We start from the raw sequence: 22,398 nt of genomic DNA, 5'->3' as shown, positions 1-22,398 counted from the left end.
TTATTTATTATGGATCCCCATTAGCTGCTGCCAAGGATTCAGTTACCGGATGTGGAATAGAGTTCCATGTAGTCATGGCTCTATGTAGTGCTATGCACCTCCCATAGTCCATAGTCTGTTCTGGACTTGGGGACTGTGAAGAGACCTCTGGTGGCATGTCTTGTGTGGTATCAAATCAATCAAATCAAATTTATTAGTCACATACACATGGTTAGCAGATGTTAATGCGAGTGTAGCGAATGCTTGTGCTTCTAGTTCCGACAATGCAGTAATAACCAACAAGTAATTCTAACCTAACAATTCCACAACTACTACCTTATACACACACACAAGTGTAAAGGGATAAAGAATATGTACATAAAGATATATGAATGAGTGGTGGTACAGAACGGCATGGCAAGATGCAGTAGATGGTATAGAGTACGGTATATACATATGAGATGAGTACTGTAGGGTATGTAAACATAAAGTGGCATAGTTTAAGTGGCTAGTGGTACGGTATTACATAAGATGGCAGATGCAGTAGATGATATAGAGTACAGTATATACATATGAGATGGGTATGTAGGGTATGTAACATTATATTAAGTGGCATTGTTTAAAGTGGCTAGTGGTACATTTTTACTAATTTCCATCAATTCCCATTTTTAAAGTGGCTGGAGTTGAGTCAGTATGTTGGCAGCGGCCGCTAAATGTTAGTGGTGTGTTTAACAGTCTGATGGCCTTGAGATAGAAGCTGTTTTTCAGTCTCTCGGTCCTGCTTTGATGCCCTGTACTGACCTCGCCTTCTGGATGATAGCGGGGTGAACAGGCAGTGGCCTTGGGTGGTTGTTGTCCTTGATGATCTTTATGGCCTTCCTGTGACATCGGGTGGTGTAGGTGTCCTGGAGGGCAGGTAGTTTGCCCCCGGTGGTGCGTTCTGCAGACCTCACTACCCTCTGGAGAGCCTTACGGTTGTGGGCGGAGCAGTTGCCGTACCAGGCGGTGATACAGCCCGCAGGATGCTCTCGATTGTGCATCTGTAGAAGTTTGTGAGTGCTTTTGGTGACAAGCCGAATTTCTTCAGCCTCCTGAGGTTGAAGAGGCGCTGCTGCGCCTTCTTCACAACGCTGTCTGTGTGGGTGGACCAATTCAGTTTGTCCGTGATGTGTACACCGAGGAACTTAAAACTTTCCACCTTCTCCACTACTGACCCGTCGATGTGGATAGGGGGTGCTCCCTCTGCTGTTTCCTGAAGTCCACAATCATCTCCTTTGTTTTGTTGACGTTGACTGTGAGGTTATTTTCCTGACACCACACTCCGGGAGGGCCTAGTGCATGGGTGTCTGAGCTGTGTGCTAGTCATTTCAACAGACAGCTCAGTGCTTTCAACATGTCAATACCTCTCACAAATACAAGTAGTGACGAAGTCTACTGGAGGAGAGATTGTAACAACACCTCCACCACGCTGACCCTCAACACGGAGGCCCCTTCTGTACTTCCTGTTCACCCACAACTGCATGGCAGTGCACGACTCCAACACCCTCATCAAGTTTGCTGAGGACAAGGTGATGAGTCAGTGTGCAGGGAGGAGATCAGAGACTTAGCAGTGTGGTGCCAGGACAACCTGGCCTGCACAGTCATGAAAAGGGCACGGCAGCACCTCTTCCCCCTCAGAAGCCTGAAAAGATTTGGCATGGGTCCTCAGATCCTCAAAAGGATACAGCTGCACCATCAAGAGCATCTTAACTAGTTGCATCACCGCTTGGTATGGCAATTGCACCGCCCTTGACCACAAAGTGCTACAAAGGGTGGTACGGTCAGCACCAGTACATCACAGGGGCCGAGCTCCCTGACATCCAGGACCTTTATATCAGGCGGTGTCAGAGAAAGGTAGTGTTGTAGTACTTGAGACGAGTCAGGTCTCGAGACCACATATCGAGTGTCTCGGTCTTGTCTCGGTGTCGGATACATTTGTACTCGGTCTTGACTCAGTGTCGGACAGTAAGGACTCGTAATTTCTTCCMGAGACCAGCAGAGTAAAAAACTCATATTTATCAGCTTCCCTTCAGTCAGCGCATAAAACCGCTTCGCCAGGCAAAATAYATACACTCCTTTCTTGAAACATTAATACAGTATCAAAACAGCCTTTATATCTATTATAGACATGTTTACGCAGTGGTGAACCAACAGGCCTTCAGTGTGTGACAAGTTTGTGATTCTGAAAGTATAGCAACCAGTATACCAGCATACTCATGAAGGAGAGTGAACTTTTTGAGAAATCATGCACAACTGAAATTATTTTCAGCAAATCGACCATGAAGGCCTGATTCAAGCAGTCTCCTCTGAAAAGTTGATGTTGGGATGTGTCTGTTACTTGAACTCCGTGAAGCATTTATTTGGGCTGTAATCTGAGGTGYAGTTAACTCTAATGAACTTATCCTCTGCAGTAGAGGTAACACTGGGTCTTCCTTTCCTGTGGCGGTCCTCATGAGAGCCAGTTTCATCATAGCGCTTGATGGTTTTTGCGACTGCACTTGAAGAAACATTCAAAGTTCTTGAAATTTTCCGGATTGACTGGCCTTCTTGTCTTAAAGCAATGACGGACTGTCGTTTCTCTTTGCTTATTTGAGCTGTTCTTGCCATAATATGGACTTGTCTTTTACCAAATGGGGCTATCTTCTGTATATCACCCCTACCTTGTCACAACACAACTGATTGGCTCAAACGCATGATGAAGGAAAGAAATTCCACAAAATAACTTTTAACAAGGCACACCTATTAATTGAAATGCATTCCAGGTGACTACCTCATGAAGCTGTTTGAGAGAATGCCAAGAGTGTGCAAAGCTGTCATCAAGGCAACGGGTAGATACTTCRAAGAATCTCAAATATAAAATATATTTTCATTTGTTTAACACTTTCTTGGTTATTACATGATTCCATATGTGTAATTTCATAGTTTTGATGTCTTCACCATTATTCTACAATGTAGAAAATAGTAAAAATAAAGAAAAACCCTGGAATGAGTTGGTGTGTCCAAATGTTTGACTGGTACTGTATATATTTTTTTTTAATGAATGATTTGGCCAATTCCTTATATTTTCACATGTATCCTGAAAATGCATCTAAAAATATATTTTAAGTTTTTTTTTCAATATGGGATAGCCTACTACAGACACAATATGATCAATCAAAATGGTTTCTCTTCCGTGTGAACATTCTGATGTTTCTTCAGATAACCAGCCTGGCCAGCGGAAGGGTTTCTCTCCTGTGTGAACCCGCTGGTGAACCAGAAGATACTTTGGACATGTAAAACTCTTTCTTACAGAAGCCACAAACAAACGACAGTCCGCTTTCGAAGCGTGCGTTGCATTTTATGTCCTGCACTGACATGTAGCGTTGGACTACGGMCACTTTTGGCCTTGCTATGTTCTCTCTCATATTTCCTTGACTGTTAGAGAAAAGCCTCTCGTCAAGATTTCCAAAGTCTTCACTAGCCTCGTAAGAAATGCAGGTTTTGTGGATGTAAATCATTACYAGAATCCCTATCATAATAATCATTACTGCTAGATTGATGTTTTTCTTCATAGGGTCCAGAATCAAGCATCGCAGCCTCTGGTTTCACATTGTTAGATTCAACAGCGAACAAACTGCTTTCTTCAGCTATGGTTGTAAACTCAGCAAAAAAAGAAACGTTYTCTCACTGTCAACTGCGTTAATTTTCAGCAAACTTAACATGTGTAAATATTTGTATGAACATAAGATTCAACAACTGAGACATAAACTGAACAAGTTCCACAGACATTTGACTAACAGAAATTGAATAATGTGACTCTGAACAAAGGGGGGGGGGGTCAAAATCAAAAGTAACAGTCAGTATCTGGTGTGGCCACCAGCTGCATTAAGTACTGCAGTGCATCTCCTCCTCATGGACTGCACCCAGTTTTGCTAGTTCTTGTGTGAGATGTTACCCCACTCTTCCACCAAGCACCTGCAAGTTCCCAGCATTTCTGGGGGGAATGGCCCTAGCCCTCACCCTCCGATCCAACAGGTCCCAGACGTGCTCAATGGGATTGAGATCCGGGCTCTTCGCTGGCCATGCAGAACACTGACATTCCTGTCTTGCAGTGTGGCTGGTGGCATTGTCATGCTGGAGGGTCATGTCCGGATGAGCCTGCAGGAAGGGTACCACATGAGGGAGAGGATGTCGTCCCTGTAACCCACAGCGTTGAGATTGCCTGCAATGACAACAAGCTCAGTCCGATGATGCTGTGACACACCTCAGACCATGACGGACCCTCCACCTCCAAATCAATCCCGTCTTAGAGACAGGCCTCGGTGTAACGCTCATTCCTTCGACGTAAACGCGAATCCGACCATCACCCTTGTGAGACAAAACCGCGACTCGTCAGTGAATAGCACTTTTTGCCAGCGACGGTGGATTTGTGCCCATAGGCGACGTTGTTGCCGGTGATGTCTGGTGAGGACCTGCCTTACAATAGGCTACAAGCCCTCAGTCCAGCCTCTCTCAGCCTATTGCGGACAGTCTGAGCACTGATGGAGGGATTGTGCATTCCTGGTGTAACTTGGGCAGTTGTTGTTGCCATCCTGTTCCTGACCCGCAGTGTGATGCTCGGATGTACCGATCCTGTGCGGTGTTTTACACTTGGTCTGCCACTGTGAGGACGATCAGCTGTCCGTCCTGTCTCCCTGTAGCGCTGTCTTAGGCGTCTCACAGTATGGACATTGCAATTTATTGCCCTGGCCACATCTGCAGTCCTCATCCTCCTTTGCAGCATGCCTAAGGCACGTTCACGCAGATGAGCAGGGACACTGGGCATATTTCTTTTGCTGTTTTTCAGAGTCAGTAGAAAGGCCTCTTTAGTGTCCTAAGTTTYCATAACTGTGACCTTAATTGCCTACCGTCTGTAAGCTGTTAGTGTCTTAACGACCGTTCCACAGGTGCATGTTCATTAACTGTTTATGGTTCATTGAACAAGCATGGGAAACCGTGTTTAAATCCTTTACAATGAAGATCTGTGAAGTTATTTTACGAATTATCATTGAAAGACAGGGTCCTGAAAAAGGGCCGTTTCTTTTTCTGCTGAGTTTATGTTGTTGTTGCTTCGGGTGAGCTGTGACACGAATGGGGCTMATTTCTGCAGCGTAAGAGCAAGCTGGATCCTCAGAATCTGTTTCAGAGTGCTCCTTTTTCTTTATTCTCCCGGATAGTCACCAGTTGAAGTATCTTGAGGTAAGGAATGCTTTTGCCTGTTTCAGTACTTGGTGTCCACAAGTCTGAGTATCCCTGCTTCCGTACGCAGTGTGCAGCGTTCATATGCTGACGCTTCGGGATCGTGCTCTCCCTCCCTCTGCGTTAATGTGYGAATCAATCACATCCCTTTGGCTTCATCATCATCACCTGATTCAAAACTGCCTATAGGAGGGGGAAATAGTGGATAATTCCCTTTCGGAGAAATCATTCTATGATGGGGTTGGTATTTTCTAGTATAGATAAACCATCCATTCCGTTTGACATTTTATTATATGCCACCATTGCACTTACTATATCCTGTAGGCGTACGGTGTCCTCCAGTCTTAACTCTTCGCTTTGGATGCACTCATGCTTGCCTTCACCATAGACGGTAGGGAACCAGATTCATCCTTTCTTAAAATCGTTCAATACCATATCAAGAAGAGCATGCAACTCACAATTCCATAAAGTAATAATAATGTAATAACACATTARGAAGAACTCAAGACTATCCTCATACCAGTGCTGCATTTTTAACTAKGGTGYCTGWAATCCTATTTAACATTTCCAAGATAAGAGATATTATACATTTTGTCATGTTTTTTAGTCATCTTCCTAGCTTTGCTAATATACTATAGACAATATTGTTTTACAGGATGTTCCTCTTCTTTGCTTGGATGCTCTCCATCGCAACAAAAATCAACTCTTTGCCAACTGGACTCCAGTGGTCGTCAGCCTCTAAAAACACAAAGAGTAAAAACATTGACCTGGTGTGTTTAGCTTTAAGTGGCAATCGAGAATTGAGGAGAAAACCCATGAAAACTATAGAAATAACTACAGTGGCTAGTAGAATAGTGGTGATATCCATACATTGGTTAAAYCATTGTAGGCTAATTGTAAACAGCCAGGTTCCCTGAGTTGATGACTGGTCTCACTGGGATCGAGGTGATTTCTGACGGAGTGTTTCTGCTCTACGGACTCCTTTCCATGTCCTTGCGTATTACGCTTCTCCATGATTGGTATCATCAGCCTAAAAAATGTGTTTACTTTTTGACCTAATTCCTAGTGTAAAACGGCATATCCATCCTCCACACGTTTGCCACGGCGGCTTTTACCAAGGCCTCCGTAAATGGAGGTGAGCGGTTTGTGAAAAGGAACAGAAGTCAACATTGTGGCCGGCGAAAAGACTGACATCTTGTTATAACCGGGACCCTCAAGCAATTTTGTAACCTAATCACAGACAAACAGCATTTGTCTATGAGTCAGTTTATGTTGTTATGGGGTTTCTGTTGTCAGAACAATAACAGTTGTGACAGAGGCTCCAACCTACTCCGAACGAAGAAGCCTTCCGCACTGCAAGACAGCGTGACAGTATTACGTCAACCACGTTTCAAAATTCTTAGCCAACGCAGTTGCTTTTTGGAAATCATTGCATATACTGTGCACGCGCCCATCCACCATGGACCACAGACATACACCACAGTCTGAAAATGGTTATTCGAATAATAACTCRTCCATAGAAATGAAATTATAACTAACAGTACATTTAGGTTACCATGCATATGATATGTCTGAGGGTCTCTCAACATTTTTGTGAATCGAGGATACAGAGATGCGAGATGATTATCGCCATTTATTTCAACAAAACCTTGGATCCAAACAACATCTAAACACAATTGTTGTCAAGAGATACAATACAATACTGTTCTATTTAATTCTGTGGATTGACCTACACATAACAATATCATAATGGAACATGAAATGGTCATCATTTCTTACATGTTTTCAAAGTGTAAATATTAAACCTAAAATTGGTGTGGYTAAATATGCAAATAAATTGAAAACGACACGAAAGTGAAAACAAGCATTTACACTCCCCAGGTAACATTCCYATGGATTGACAGCTGATGATTAAAGGCTTCAATGTATCTCTTGTCTACAAATKAACGCATTGATTTACCATTGTTGAWTTTAACAGGGTGTTTTGGAAAACAATTATATACTGATTCGCTGTTGTCTTCGATTGTTCTTAGTACACAGTGTAATCATAATGGTAAAAAKSATTTTMTCATTATGCTGCCAYATTCGTTTATTTAGAATGGCAAGATGTAACCAAATACATAATACAAAATTCAATATTCTAATACCTAAATAGATAAAACTTGTAATTGTGATCCAATCAATTTCATTCAGTTTCCCAATAATTGGTATGCTTTTGAACAGTAAATGGTTAGAAATGCMCTCTAATGCATGTCACATTTGTTTYAACTTTACAAAGGCCTCACATTGGAGTGGTGTTTCTTCAGGTGTAACGTGAGACTGTATTTCACTATGAAACTTTTCCCACAAARTGTACACGCAAACGGCCGTTCTCCTGTGTGTACACTCTGGTGAGTTTTCAGATGGGCTGACTGGGTGAACCTTTTCCCGCACTGGGCACAACTGAACGGTCTTTCTCCTGTGTGAATCCGCATGTGCACCTCGAGGTTCTGAGACGTCATCAGATACTTGTGACAGAAAGGGCAAACAAAACGCTTCTCCCTGCTGTCAGCGCTCCCTTGGATCTCGCTCCATTGGGGATGGTTCGACTGTTTCTCATACATGGCAAAACTCATCATGTCGGGTCCATCAAAATTCGACGCTGTGTTCATTCCCTGTGTCAKTTGACAGTGATCGGGACTCATGCCTGAGATATTTTCGAGGTTTTGTTGGAGCTGAGARAACGTAATCTCTGGCTTTGGCTGTTTGTTCCACGTAGAGCACATGTCCATCTCTAATTCAATAGGCTGAGAGTCAATCATGTCGATATCCCTCCTATCGCTGTGAGTCCCTACTTGACTGTTAAAKGTGACAGCTGATACAGTGGGAACAAGCGGAGGCTCTGGGTGGACCACAAGCACATCAGAGTCTGTTTCTGAGGCATAGGAGCAAACCAGCTCTGCTGTCTCCATCCCGTTGCCCCCTAAGTGGCCAGAGGAACCAGGCTGATTGGGGGCTTCATGCAGTGTGTATTGAGGGCCCAAGAGCATCCGTTTCCCAATACTTAATCTAGATGCAGGGCGTTTGAGAGTGTGCTTCAATGTCTCTTTCCTTTGCTCACCCTGGAAGATACTGTTGTCTTCACTCCTTTGCCAGTCAATCTTCTTGCTCCTGAACTGTGCTGGACTGTTCCCTTCCTTTCTTGCATTGGGGGATGTRTGGGGAGCCACACTATCTCCTCCCACGGATGACACATTAACACCTGGAGGAAAATATCAAACAAAACCATGGTGTTAAAGATTAAGAACTACATAGAGTAGAACTGCATGGTGGTAGCTAACTTTCTGAAWGGTTTTATAGGACACATTATACCAGTAGGAGGGGGTTATGATTACCTAATTTTACCCCACTATCTGAATCTGAGAGCATAAACAACAAAATCACCCTCTCGCTCTCTCTCAAACAAAAATAAATGCAACAATTTTGAAGATTTTACTGAGTTACAGTTCATATAAGGAAATCAGTCAAATGAAATAAATAAATTATGCCCTAATTTATGGATTTCACGACTGGGCAGGGCGCAGCCATGGGTGGGCCTGGAAGGGCATAGGCCCACCCACTGGGGAGCAAGGCCTAGTCAATCAAAATTWGTTTTTTTCCCCCACAAAGGGGCTTTATTACAGACAGAAATAAGCCCTCAGATGRTCCCGCAGGTGAAGAAGCCAGATGTGTAACCACGCCAGCCCAGGACCTCCGCGTGGTCTGCGGTTCTGAGGCCGGTTGGACGTACTACCAAATTCTCTAAAACGATGTTGGAGGCGGCTTATGGTAGAGAAACAAACATTTCATTCTCTGGCAACAGCTCTGGTGGACATTCATGCAGTCAGCATGCCAATTGCACACTCCCTCAAAACTTGAGACATCTGTGGTATTGTATTGTGTGACAAAACTGCAAATTTTAGAGTGGCCCTTTATTGTCCCCAGCACAAGGTGCACCTGTTTAATGATCCTGCTATTTAATTAGCTTCTTGATATGCCACACCTCTCAGGTGGACAGATTATCTTGGCAAAGGGGAAATGGTCACTAACAGGGCCGTAAACAAATTTGTGCAAAAAATGAGATAAATAAAATGAGAGAAAAGATGGCGCCGAAGAACATGGCTGACGTTTTACATTCTCCCAACCAATTGTGCAATTTTGTTATTTCTTTTGCATTTTGTGTAACATTATAATTTTTTTTACTTATTGTGTACATAATGTTGCTGCTACCGTCTCTTATGACCGAAAATAACTTCTGGACATCAGAAAAGCGATTACACGCCACGGACTGGAAGAAACYTTTTCCTTTAACGAGTCCGACAAGAAGGATATCCTGCTTTCACTGGAACAGGCCCAGAGCCACGCCTTTTGCGTGAAGAAAAGACGCCGGAAAATGGGACGCAGATCGGGGATCCTTCTGAGAAGTCGGAGGCGAGCGATTAAACTCCCAATGCCTTCCATTCTCCTTGATAACGTGTAATCGTTAGAAAATAAAATTGATGACYTACTATTAAGATGATCCTACCAACGGGACATTAAAAACTGTAACATCTTATGTTTCACCGAGACGTTTCTTCACGAAGAAACAGACAATATAGAGCTGGTGGGATTTTCCATGCATCGGCAGAACAGAGACGCTACCTCTGGTAAGATGAGGGGTGGGGGTGTGTGTTTTTTTGTCAATAATAGTTAGTGCGTGATGTCTAATATTAAAGAAGTCTCGAGGTATTGCTCGCCTGAGGTAGAGTACATTATGATARGTTGTCGACCACACTATCTACCAAGAGAGTTCTCATCTATCTGGTTTGCGCTTAGTGGGACTATAAAAGTGAGTACACCCCTAAGTGAAAATATCCAAATTGGGCCCAATTAGCAATTTTCCCTCCCCGGTGTCATGTGACTCGTTAGTGTTACAAGGTCTCAGATATGTTAAATTTGGTGTCATCGCTCTCACACTCCCTCATACTGACTGGTCACTGGAAGTTCAACATGGCACCTCATGGCAAAGAACTCTCTGAGGATCTGAAAAAAAGAATTGTTGCTCTACATAAAGATGGCCTGGGCTATAAGAAGATTGCCAAGACCCTGAAACTGAGCTGCAGCACGGTGGCCAAGACCATACAGCGGTTTAACTGGACAGGTTCCACTCAGAACAGGCCTCGCCATGGTCGACCAAAGAAGTTGAGTGCACGTGCTCAGCGTCATATCCAGAGGTTGTCTTTGGGAAATAGACGTATGAGTGCTGCCGGCATTGCTGCAGAGGTTGAAGGGGTGTGGGGGGTCAGCCTGTCAGTTCTCAGACCATACGCCGTACACTGCATCAAATTGGTCTGCATGGCTGTCGTCCCAGAAGGAAGCCTCTTCTAAAGATGATGCACAAGAAAGCCCGCAAACAGTTTGCTGAAGACAAGCAGACTAAGGACATTACTGGAACCATGTCCTGTGGTCTGATGAGACCAAGATAAACTTATTTGGTTCAGATGGTGTCAAGCGTGTGTGGCGGCAACCAGGTGAGGAGTACAAAGACAAGTGTGTCTTGCCTACAGTCAAGCATGGTGGTGGGAGTGTCATGGTCTGGGGCTGCATGAGTGCTGCCGGCACTGGGGAGCTACAGTTCATTGAGGGAACCATGAATGCCAACATGTACTGTGACATACTGAAGCAGAGCATGATCCCCTCCCTTCGGAGACTGAGCCGCAGGGCAGTATTCCAACATGATAAYGACCCCAAACACACYTCCAAGACGACCACTGCCTTGCTAAAGAAGCTGAGGGTAAAGGTGATGGACTGGCCAAGCATGTCTCCAGACCTAAACCCTATTGAGCATCTGTGGGGCATCCTCAAACGGAAGGTGGAGGAGTGCAAGGTCTCTAACATCCACCAGCTCCGTGATGTCGTCATGGAGGAGTTGAAGAGGACTCCAGTGGCAACCTGTGAAGCTCTGGTCAACTCCATGCCCAAGAGGGTTAAGGCAGTGCTGGAAAATGATGGTGGCCACACAAAATATTGACACTTTGGGCCCAATTTGGACATTTTCACTTAGGGGTGTACTCACTTTTGTTGCCAGCGGTTTAGACATTAATGGCTGTGTGTTGAGTTATTTTGAGGGGACAGCAAATTTACACTGCTTTACAAGCTGTACACTCACTACTTTACATTGTAGCAAAGTGTCATTTCTTCAGTGTTGTCACATGAAAAGATATACTCAAATATTTACAAAAATGTGAGGGGTGTACTCACTTTTGTGATATACTGTATACTGATATATATGTATATAACCACAGAGTTTCTAAACCCAGAGGCGGAACATCACGAGACTTCCAGGAATGTTTGTGAAACAGACCAAGCAGACTAGGTTTAAGAAGTCAATGAGAGAAGTGAAAAATTATACCGTAGCTGTTAATTTTCTCAAAATCTAAAGGCACAACCTAGATTCGAGCCAATGTMTTAARTAGTTGAACATGTTAKTTCTCCAACCTCGGGACAGTGACAAACTGACGTTTTCATTTTCGTCAAAAACAACTGCATATCGAAGGAGTGCCTTTGATTTGACCGCCTGCACATGCACAGCTCACCGCGAGATGACCGTTAGACCAGATTAGGGATGTGACAARTGGACAATTTGTCTTAACGTTTAAATTGCTATTCCCCCCCCGGGTTTTCGTTAAAACTATAAGAAAAACAAATATAAAAWTCCATGTCAATTCACAACGCATAATAATGGTCCTATTACGTATGGATGACCACTAGGGCCTGGCAATGAAGTTATTTCTACCGCGACTGTAGAAATAAAGAAGCTGTTATTCAATGCGTTTCTATGGGCTAATAGCAGTAAGGCCAAATTCAATGTTTCATCAAATAAATTTTTTAAAGATATTTTTTTGATACCTAAAATTATAAATCAAATAGCTAACTGATCCTTGGTATGACCATCTTAAAACAATTCCATGTGTTAGCCTCTTCCTCTCTGGTTCTATTTAAATTATTTCCTAGGCTTTTATAGCCATATAGTCTAGTTAGGCAATAACACGGAAATTAATGTTTTGTGATAACTGCACTGGGATTTTAATTATGTTTGAGAAAAAATGTTTTTGGGTTATGAATTTTTTTTTACCTTAAGGATCCCAACTCTGTTGAAGTGTTATAACATTTAAACGTTCACACCCTTAGACCAGATGATGTGTTTCTGCGCATGAGCTTAGCTAGTCAACGCCGCCATGACATCAACTACAAGTGTAATCGGGGATTTCTATTGGAGAAGCAGTTTCTGCCTACCGTAAAACTTCAAACAGAACGGTTCCGTATTTCACTGAAAGAATAAACGTCTTGTTTTCAAGATGATAGTTTCCGGATTCGACCATATTAATGACCTAAGGCTCGTATTTCTGTGTGTTATTATGTTATAATTAGGTCTATGATTTGATAGAGCAGTGACTGAGCGATGGTAGGCACCAGCAGGCTCGTAAGCATTCATGACTTCAAGCCTATCAACTCCCGAGATTAGGCTGGTGTAACCGATGTGAAATGGCTAGCTAGTTAGCGGGGTGCGCACTAATAGCGTTTCAAACGTCACTCGCTCTGAGACTTGGAGTGGTTGTTCCCGTTGATTTGCAAGGGCCACGGCTTTTGTGGAGCAATGGGTAACGCTGCTTCGAGGGTGGCTGTTGTCGATGTGTTCCTGGTTCGAGCCCAGGTAGGGACGAGGAGAGGGACGGAAGCTATACTGTTACACTGGCAATACTAAAGTGCCTATAAGAACATCCAATAGTCAAAGGTATATGAAATACAAATCGTATAGAGAGAAATTGTCCTATAATTCCTATAATAACTACAACCTAAAACTTCTTACCTGGGAATATTGAAGACTCCTGTTAAAAGGAACCACCAGCTTTCATATGTTCTCATGTCCTGAGCAAGGAACTTAAACGTTAGCTTTTTTACATGGCACATATTGCACTTTTACTTTCTTCTCCAACACTTTGTTTTTGCATTATTTAAACCAAATTGAACATGTTTCATTTTATTTGAGGCTAAATTGATTTTATTGATGTATTATATTAAGTTAAAATAAGTGTTCATTCASTATCGTTGTAATTGTCATTATTACAAATACATTTTTATTTTATTTTATTATTGGGTCCTCCAATAATCGGTATCGGCGTTGAAAAATCATAATCGGCCGACCTCTAGTCTGGACGCAATCAGGCTACCGAAAGCGCATACAGTGGGAGACGTCAACAGCACTCCTCCCACAAGTCTCCAGAAGATGTGTGTTTTGGGACAGAGAGGCACCTTTTCATTATAACGTTGAAAGGAAATACGTTCCTAGCGTGTGAGGAACATGTTTGCTGGCCTCATAATTGCTAGCCAGCTAGCTAATATTTAGAATATATATATATATATGTTTTGGGGGTTAGAGTTATGCTAACCTGTTTGCAATCCATTTGGCATTGCTTGCTGGCTACAAAGGTCAGCTGGCTAGTTAGCTACAGTAGTTACTGCCATCAGTTGTTGTTGTGTTATCATATTTTGCCTATTCCACCGTTTGTAGAATGCATACTGGCATTTTAATATAGCGTGGGAAAAGGGAATCCAGACACACTATGGACACATTTAAATGTAGGTGTAGATGCATGACGCGTTTGGAATTGTATTAATAGAACTCTCTGATCAAAATACTAAAGCTGCATGAGCTGTCAAGTCCACGTTGTGTTACTACCATGTTGTTGTCATGTTGTATTGCTGCCATGCTATGTTGTCGGGTTAGGTCTCTCTTTATGTAGTGTTGTCTCTCTTGTCATGATGTGTGTTTTGTCCTATATTTTTATTTTATTTATTTTTAATCCCAGCAAGAGGCCTTTTGCCTTTTGGTAGACCGTCATTGTAAATAAGAATTTGTTCTTAACTGACTTGCCTAGTTAAATAAAAAATAAATGAATAGACAGGGCGGGAAAGCAACGCTGCTCTCACTCTGGGCAGATATGCCGTTATAGCTCAGTTGCAAAGACTAACTGCAAGTTGAACTCTGTGAGATGGACTCCTAAATTGATAGTGCAGTTTGTTTAGGCGATTTTACAGYTAGCTAGCTACTTCACATGCTGAAATTGACTTTGGTATTATTGTGTGTAGCTATGTTTTCTAGCTAAATACCTAGCTACTCAGCCTGGGAGAGAGAGAACATTGGATTGTGGGTTTGTAGTTGACTTGAGCTGCAACAGATTTCCCAAAATATGTTCACATTTCTACCAATCTTGTTATTACAACAAAATGAAACATTTGTTCACAAAAAATAGTTTCACATATTAGTGTTATTTAATTAACACTGTTACCTAATATTAATTAGTGGTTTGTAGTGGATTATCCCTTTAAACAAATAAATGTCAGGGCTATTAATTGAAGTTTTACAGCATCTTCATAGTGTACTGTCTTTGCTATAACTAATGAATCTGGGAAACCCAGAACTAAACTCTTGCGTAATTGCATCAAATGCCAGTTACTTTATGTGTCTGTCCTCGAGAGATTAACTGATCAACATACCTTCATCATTCTAGAACAACACCACAGATCTGCAATCTACTTACCTTCCTCATGTGTGTCACTGTCCTCGGAGTCCTCATCTTTGATAAGTACCACATCGGGTAACTGCAACAAATCATAATTTGAATGCACTTTTTTTTTTATACATAATGTACAATTCTGTATTATTGTTCAATTATAATTTAGTGGATAAACAACACACACTGGGGATATAGCTAGCTTCTGAAAGACTTGAATATGCAAACTTACCTCCTCTTCTTCTTCTACAAAGTAGCAATCTCCAGCCGTTATTGTTATCCCATTACTTTTAAGACATGTGTCCTCCTGCTGCGACAGTTTTGGATGGAGACCTTCACCTAGTGGGACGGGTTCAGTAACAACAGCTTGAGTTCCCGCTTTTCCATCGATTCCTCGCGCAATTATAGACTCAATCAAATGCAGTTTCTTCTTGAGGTCCTCGTTTTCCTTATAGCTTCTTGATATTTCTAATTGCAAAATCGCATAACCTTCATCGACGACTTCACATATGTCCGCCACCGCTGCATTGGTCAACGCCCCCATGATGGACGCTAACTGCTCGTGCAAAGCCTTGGAATTCCACATGGGTCCGGATATTCTGCTCATTTTCAGGACTAGTCTGTACTTACAGTTAATCGTTTATTGATACTTGAAAATATATCATAATATTTGGGTGGTACTAAGGATTTGGAAATACCGATGTGCGAAGAGTTCGTCCATCGGGAGAATAGCTTGCTAGCTGGCTAAGCTACAAACAATAGGAACGGGGCGAAGAAGAGATACTTCCTGTACCCCACACTCAGTTTTCAAAATAAAAGTTTTAAACAGCAGCCTTGGTGCCTAATAATCGGCATACTGTTCCCAGTTATTGGCCACCTTACTATTTTGTTCAATTACAAGATATATCCGTATAATTTTTTTCAACAAAAAAAAACACACCAACCTCATCTCCGAAGTGTTTACTAGATAGTTGAAATAAATTAATTTGCTGGTCAATTTTTAATTGCTTAACCCGGTGCGCCCTCCTGTGGACTCGTAMAAATAGTTATTCAACAACATATTTACAACAGTTTAATAACAAAATATAAATTAGTATCAATAATTTACATATAATCAAACTTATCTGCATTGACAAACAATGAAAACACTGTGTTGGAGTTTGTGTTGCAGAGATGTACTTGGAAATATAAGGGAAGAAATACACAAGATGGGTTGAATAAATATACAACAAACAAACATAGTTGCCCACACTTCGGTTTTGTTGGTAAACAACCAACCGCTATATACTGCAGGTGGAACCAGTGACCACGTTTACATGTGCACAGTTTTCCGGGTAGTAGCTCATATCCCGCTTAAGGTCGCATTCGGGATAAACCATTTGCATGCAACTTTGATATCTCCCTCATGAGTAGCCATGAATAATCAGAATATTCCTTAGTTAAGTAAATTGGTTAAATGGAATAGTAACTGAAATATTGACACTGACACTAAACCTATAACCTCTCACATGCAGCGTAACACTGTTATGCAAGCAGACAGTATTTCAACCACAAAATATGCACCCATATGTGTTTAGCCGTTTTCTCAGCTTTTGATTTCCTTAAAACTGGTCAAGCTGATAACATTTGGACATTTTGCACAGGACCAATCATTCCACTGTTTAGGAGTTATTGCGTTTTCTCCCCGGTCCCCAAACGAAACAGACAACTTTACCATTCGATTACCAATGCATTCATTCTATCGATGTAAGACATTATTCTGGAGAGAACTACTTTATTTAGTCTTCTGGAGCAACAAGTTATGACAGAAGAGAAGCTGCATGTATCAAACTATAGTTGACAAACAAATGGCCTTCGAAATGTCGGAAATTATAATATCACCACACAACACCCAGACCGCAAAAATAACAGTAAACGGGATAAGATGTTTAAATCAAATCAAATTTTATTGATCACATACACATGGTTAGCAGATGTTAATGCAAGTGTGGCCAAATGCTTGTGCTTCTAGTTCCGACTGTGCAGTAATATCTAACAAGTAATCTTAACAATTTCACAACAACTACCTTATACACACAAGTGTAAAGGAATGAATAAGAATATGTACATATAAATATATGGATGAGCGATGGCCGAACGGCATAGGCAAGATGCAGTAGATGGTATAGAGTACAGTATATACATATTGAGAATTGATCAGTTAATGTTAGGTGATGTAAACATTATATAAAGTGCCATTGTTTAAAGTGACTTGTGATACATTTATTACATCAAATTTAATTATTAAAGTGGCTAGAATTTGAGTCAGTATGTTGGCAGCAGCCACTCAATGTTAGTGATGGCTGTTTAACAGTCTGATGGCTTTGAGATAGAAGCTGTTTTTCAGTCTCTATGTAGATATTCCATCTGGGTTCGACATGCCACAGTGTCCCGTTTTAAATCAGTGTATCCCAGGCATCTTTATCCGGGTTTCTCATAACCGGGATACAAGCTTTTTCGGGTTATTGTAAACGGAATATGATGTTTATATGCGTCAACTCAAAAACAGAATACTTGAGTATCCCAAATAATAACAGGATATTGATGTGCATGTAAACGTTGTCAATGATTTTAATATACACTAGATGACTATATGGGGGCGCTGTGTTGAAGCCAAAGTGCCTCCATCTTGGCACTCCAACACCGTTGTAAAAAATATTTTGGAAGGTACTGTATATACATGTATTCATTAAGGTCTACATTAGTTTTTGCCACATTTATTATATTACAGACACCTTAATGCGTACTTTTAAACTTATTATGTGCGCTAAACACAAATAAATATAAAACAATTTCCTTCAATTATAATTTGTAAGATTACTAATGTTACTGTCCCCACTACAACAACAAAAATACTTAAATACATGTAATTTTGTCCTTGAAACATTTAATTGAAATACTGTAGAATTCCATTCATTCCTATGGAGGACTGCTCCTACTGGAGAGTACCAATATGACCGACCGGTGCCTTCAAAGCCTCTCAATGTCCAATACATAGCAGGCGCAATCCGGGGTTTAAATACACTACCATTCAAACGTTTGGGGTCACTTAGAAATGTCCTTATTTTTGAAAGAAAATGTCATAATTTTTTGTCCATTAAATAACATGAAATTGATCAGAAATACAGTGTAGACATTGTTAATGTTGTAAATGACTATTGTAGCTGAAAACGGCGGATTTTTAATGGAATATCTACGTAGGCGTACAGAAGCCCATTATCAGCAACCATCASTCCTGTGTTTCAATGGCACGTTGTGTTAGCTAATCCAAGTTTAGCATTTTTAAAGGCTAATTGATCATTAGAAAACCCTTTTGCAATTATGTTAGCACAGCTGAAAACTGCAATAAAACTGGTCGTCTCTAGACTAGTTGAGTATCTGGACTATTAGCATTTCTGGGTTCGATTACAATTAAAATGGCCAGAAACAAAGAATTTTCTTCTGAAATTCGTCAGTCTATTCTTGTTCTGAGAAATTAAGGCTAATCCATGCGAGAAATTGTCAAGAACTGAAGATCTCGTACAACGCTGCGTCCTACTCCCTTCACAGAACAGCGCCTAGAAGGCCAGCATCCCGGAATCACCTCTTCACTGTTGACATTGAGACTGGTGTTACACTTTTGTACGGTAGTGTACATCATTGAGTGGAACCCCTGCAAGAGGCTTTATATACATCATTGAGTGGAATTCCTGCAAGGGGAGGCGTTATGTGATTGCCTCTTGATAGACGACCTAGAGAGCATACACACATACAGAGAGGCCTTCATGATCGGTCTTATCTCTCTCAGTCGGACACTAACAGTGTAACAGCGAGAGACAGCCATGCTTATATGTAAGCACGTAGGCTTATGAATCAGTCAGCACGGAGCCACGAGTTCCGATCTCCCCACATAGCGCGAAGATACATATATGCTCCTGTGTAGCGAGTGTTACTACGTATCAGCGTGAGCCTTTTTCAGTCACTCTACTCTGGCTAGGTGCTTCGACATACGCGACTCTAGTTAACACATCAGACATTCATCCTCTCTTTTTTAGCCCGGCACCGTGATTTATCTCGTCACCTTAGCACCGTGAGACCCTCACGCCGCCCACAGCACCTGACGCTGAATGAACTACATGAGCGGGCGACATAGTATACCATTGAGTGAACGTCTTCTTGCGTGCAAGAACGGAGCATGTCTAGAATGATACTCATACACAGCGATGTTAGTCCCTAAACACATCATACATACTAAGACACATTGGTACTACACTAGCCACAGCGCATGTGCCCTGTGCAGACAGCCCTTTGCTTATGCACTTGTGCGATTCCATGTGAGTGTGCACCCCTGCAAGAGGCTGGATCTTGGTGATCTACCGATGCGAGTGATGCTCACAGGCAAACCTGCTCCTCGACACTGACTCTCTGATATAACATCAGATACTTGAGTGGATCTCTCCACCGCTGCGAGAGCGTGCTCTGCGCACACAACTGAGTAGAGCGTCCCAATCGTCTACCCATGCCATGCGTAGCGTAGCGACGCGCGCTGAGAGAGACAGACTTCTAAACATCATGAGGTGCGCACAACATCCCTCCTCAAACGAGCGACTCACTTAGATTACGATTCCATTGAGCATCACCCCTCGCAAACGAGTGCGTGGAGGTAATACAAATTCCATGAAGTGGATCCCCTGACTCGAACGGCTTATAATCACATCCAATCTCGGAGTCTACAGAATCTCTGCAAGAGGCCTCCCCGTTTCGATTATCGCGGGCTTCATCTCTATTAACCTCTGCAAACGAGGCACCTTTCAATAATCCCTCGTGTGATGGTCTCCAATGTGTCAGGCGAGGCTTCGTCATACCTACAATCACATCATTGATGGAACCCCGCAAGAGGCTTTATATACATCATTGGGAGTGGACACCCTGCACAGAGGCCTTTAAACTCACCTTTGAGTGGAACCCTGCAAGAGGCTTTATATACATCATTGAGTTGAACCCTGCAAGAGGCTTATATATATCATTGAGTGGGAACCCCTGCCAAGAGGCTTTATATACATCATTGAGTGGAACCCCTGCAAGAGGCTTTATATACATCATTGAGTGGAACCCCTGCAAGAGGCAAGAACCAGACAACCACATGTATGCTCTCTTTATTATTTACTCGTCAAATGAAGTCTGAATTTACAAAACTGATATTCATGAATATTATGAATATTTCAACGTACAAGTTCTCATCAATTACCAGATGGTGAGCTAGCATTGACTTATTCCTGACTATTTTTGGATTGCATATGAAGAACGGGGGAAAAAACGCTGTCCTGACTCATTTATTTCAGACATATTGTCGAAGTTTTCACTTTTAATGTTAACACTGCCAAACCCATACAGCAACTATTTACATTCATATGCTAATTACACTGAGCATACCAAACATTAGGAACACATTCTTAGTATTAAGTTGCACCCCCCTTTTGCCCTCAGAACAGCCTCAATTCATCAGGGAATGGACTACAAAATGTCGAAAGCGTTCCACAGGGATGCTGGCCCATGTTGACTCCAATGCTTCCCACAGTTGCATCAAGTTGTCTGGATGTCCTTTGGGTTGTGGATCATTCTTAATACACACAGGAAACTGTTTAGCGTGAAAAACCCAGCAGCATTGCAGTTCTTGACACAAACCGGTGCGCCTGGAATCTACTACCATACCCCGTTCAAAGGCACTTAAATMTTTTTTCTTGCCCATTCACCTTCTGAATGGCACATATACATAATTCATGTCTCAATTGTCTTAAGGCTTAAAAATCCTTATTTAACCTGTCTCCTCCCCTTAATCTACATTGATTGAAGTGGATTTAACAAGTGACATCAATAAGGGATCATAGCTTTCACCTGGATTCACCTGGTCAGTCTGTCATGGTATCACGTTTTAGGCATGACCCAGATGCAGACAGTGTCGAATTAACAACAGTTTATTAATAGAACAGGGGGCAGGCAAAATGACAGGTCAAGGGCATGCAGACGTCGGTAATCCAGATCAGAGTCTAAAAGGTACAGAACGGCAGGCAGTCTCAGGGTCAGGGCAGACATAGGTCAATAATCCAGTGTGATGTGACAAGGTACAGAACGGCAGGCAGGCTCAGGGTCAGGGCAGGCAGAATGGTCAAAACCGGGAAAACTAGAAAACAGGAACTGGAAACAGACAGGAGCAAGGGGGAAAACGCTGGTTGGCTTGACGAACAAAACTAACTGGCAACAGACAAACAGAGAACACAGGTATAAATACACTGGCGATAATGGAGAAGATGGGCGACACCTGGAGGGGGTGGAGACAAGCACACAGACAGGTGAAACAGATCAGGGTGTGACACATGGAAAGAGAAATGTTCTTAATGCTTTGTATCCTCAGTGTATATGGCTCCCACTTTAAACAAACTACAATCTATAAAAGATTTATATGGCATACATAGTCTTGATAAGAACACCATAGATGATTCACAAATTATCTATAAGATAATATTCCTACTGCATAAGGAAGGGCCTTTCTATAAACTAGGGTACCAGTGAGGATTTCCTACACTGGACAACTTGTTACAGCTGTTGATAATCTATTGATAATAATCAGCCAATTTTTTTGATAGAATATTGCGCAAAACCCAACTCTATTCCTATGAATTATTCTGGATATAATGACAACAAATGACATAGTCTAGTGGGCTTATTCACAACATGATCTGGTAATGAAATAACATAAATACATTTTGTTTTCCATGTTACACCATCAATTTTAAACAACACAAGGGGCTTTAAGTTAGCTAGCTACGTTTGCGACATATATCACGATATGTATGATGGTATTTGATGCTATTTTCTGTTTATGAATAATAAAGGTTCTACATTTGCTTTATGAGTAGTGATTGACCCTAGGGTGGCAACACATATATTCTAAGTGATTTCAATGGGTCTTTCTCCTTTTTCGTAATTTTATACTGTTCAATTCAACTTCAACCAATAATAATTTCCTGCATTTTAATCAATGTATGCATTTCCTGCACTCATTTGAGATCATTTCCACACTGCCACGTAGGGCTGCACGATATGGGCAAAAAAACGAGGCCTTTTCTTTTTACCACATGTTGCAATTGCGATATTACATCAAAACACTTGGGTGAACTGTTGGAATCATGGGGGAAAAAAGTATTCTAATTCTATAGATAGAATATAAATAATAGTGGGCACTTTGAATACAGTACTGTTTGATATGACAACGAATAAAAATGCCAGGGAAAAGTTAGGTGTGACAAGGTAGGTCAGTGTTTCCTAGGGGACCCTTATATCTGTGGCTACATTAAATGTTTCTTCATGTAGCCAACATATTCATGCTTTGCCTATTCCTCTTTGATTTAGACGATACTGTTGCACAGACAACATCCTGATTTAGGCCTACACCAGCACTGGTATCAGGCTGTATAGCTAGCTACGTTTGCTCTGACTCAGTACATTTATTAGCTAGCTAGCTAGCCAGCTAACTAGTGATTAGCATTAGTGGCTAAAACTTGCTAAGAAAAGA

General features: G+C 41.8%; 1 protein-coding gene across 1 annotated transcript; it reads right to left on the bottom strand.

Moving 5' to 3' along the window:
- Positions 1 to 7,186: 7,186 nt before the first annotated feature.
- On the bottom strand, positions 7,187 to 15,500 carry LOC111956880 (uncharacterized). Its single transcript, XM_023977571.2, has 3 exons — positions 15,040 to 15,500; positions 14,835 to 14,895; positions 7,187 to 8,476 (listed from the first exon to the last, which is right to left on the bottom strand). The coding sequence occupies exons 1-3, from the start codon at positions 15,412 to 15,414 to the stop codon at positions 7,506 to 7,508; spliced, it is 1,407 nt and encodes a 468-aa protein (XP_023833339.1). The 5' UTR covers positions 15,415 to 15,500; the 3' UTR covers positions 7,187 to 7,505.
- Positions 15,501 to 22,398: the final 6,898 nt, after the last annotated feature.

The sequence above is a fragment of the Salvelinus sp. IW2-2015 genome, linkage group LG32 (assembly GCF_002910315.2).
Source record: "Salvelinus sp. IW2-2015 linkage group LG32, ASM291031v2, whole genome shotgun sequence".
NCBI lineage: Eukaryota > Metazoa > Chordata > Actinopteri > Salmoniformes > Salmonidae > Salvelinus > Salvelinus sp. IW2-2015.
The sequence above is the reverse complement of the archived record's forward strand: the minus strand, read 5'-3'. Positions and strand labels throughout refer to the sequence as shown.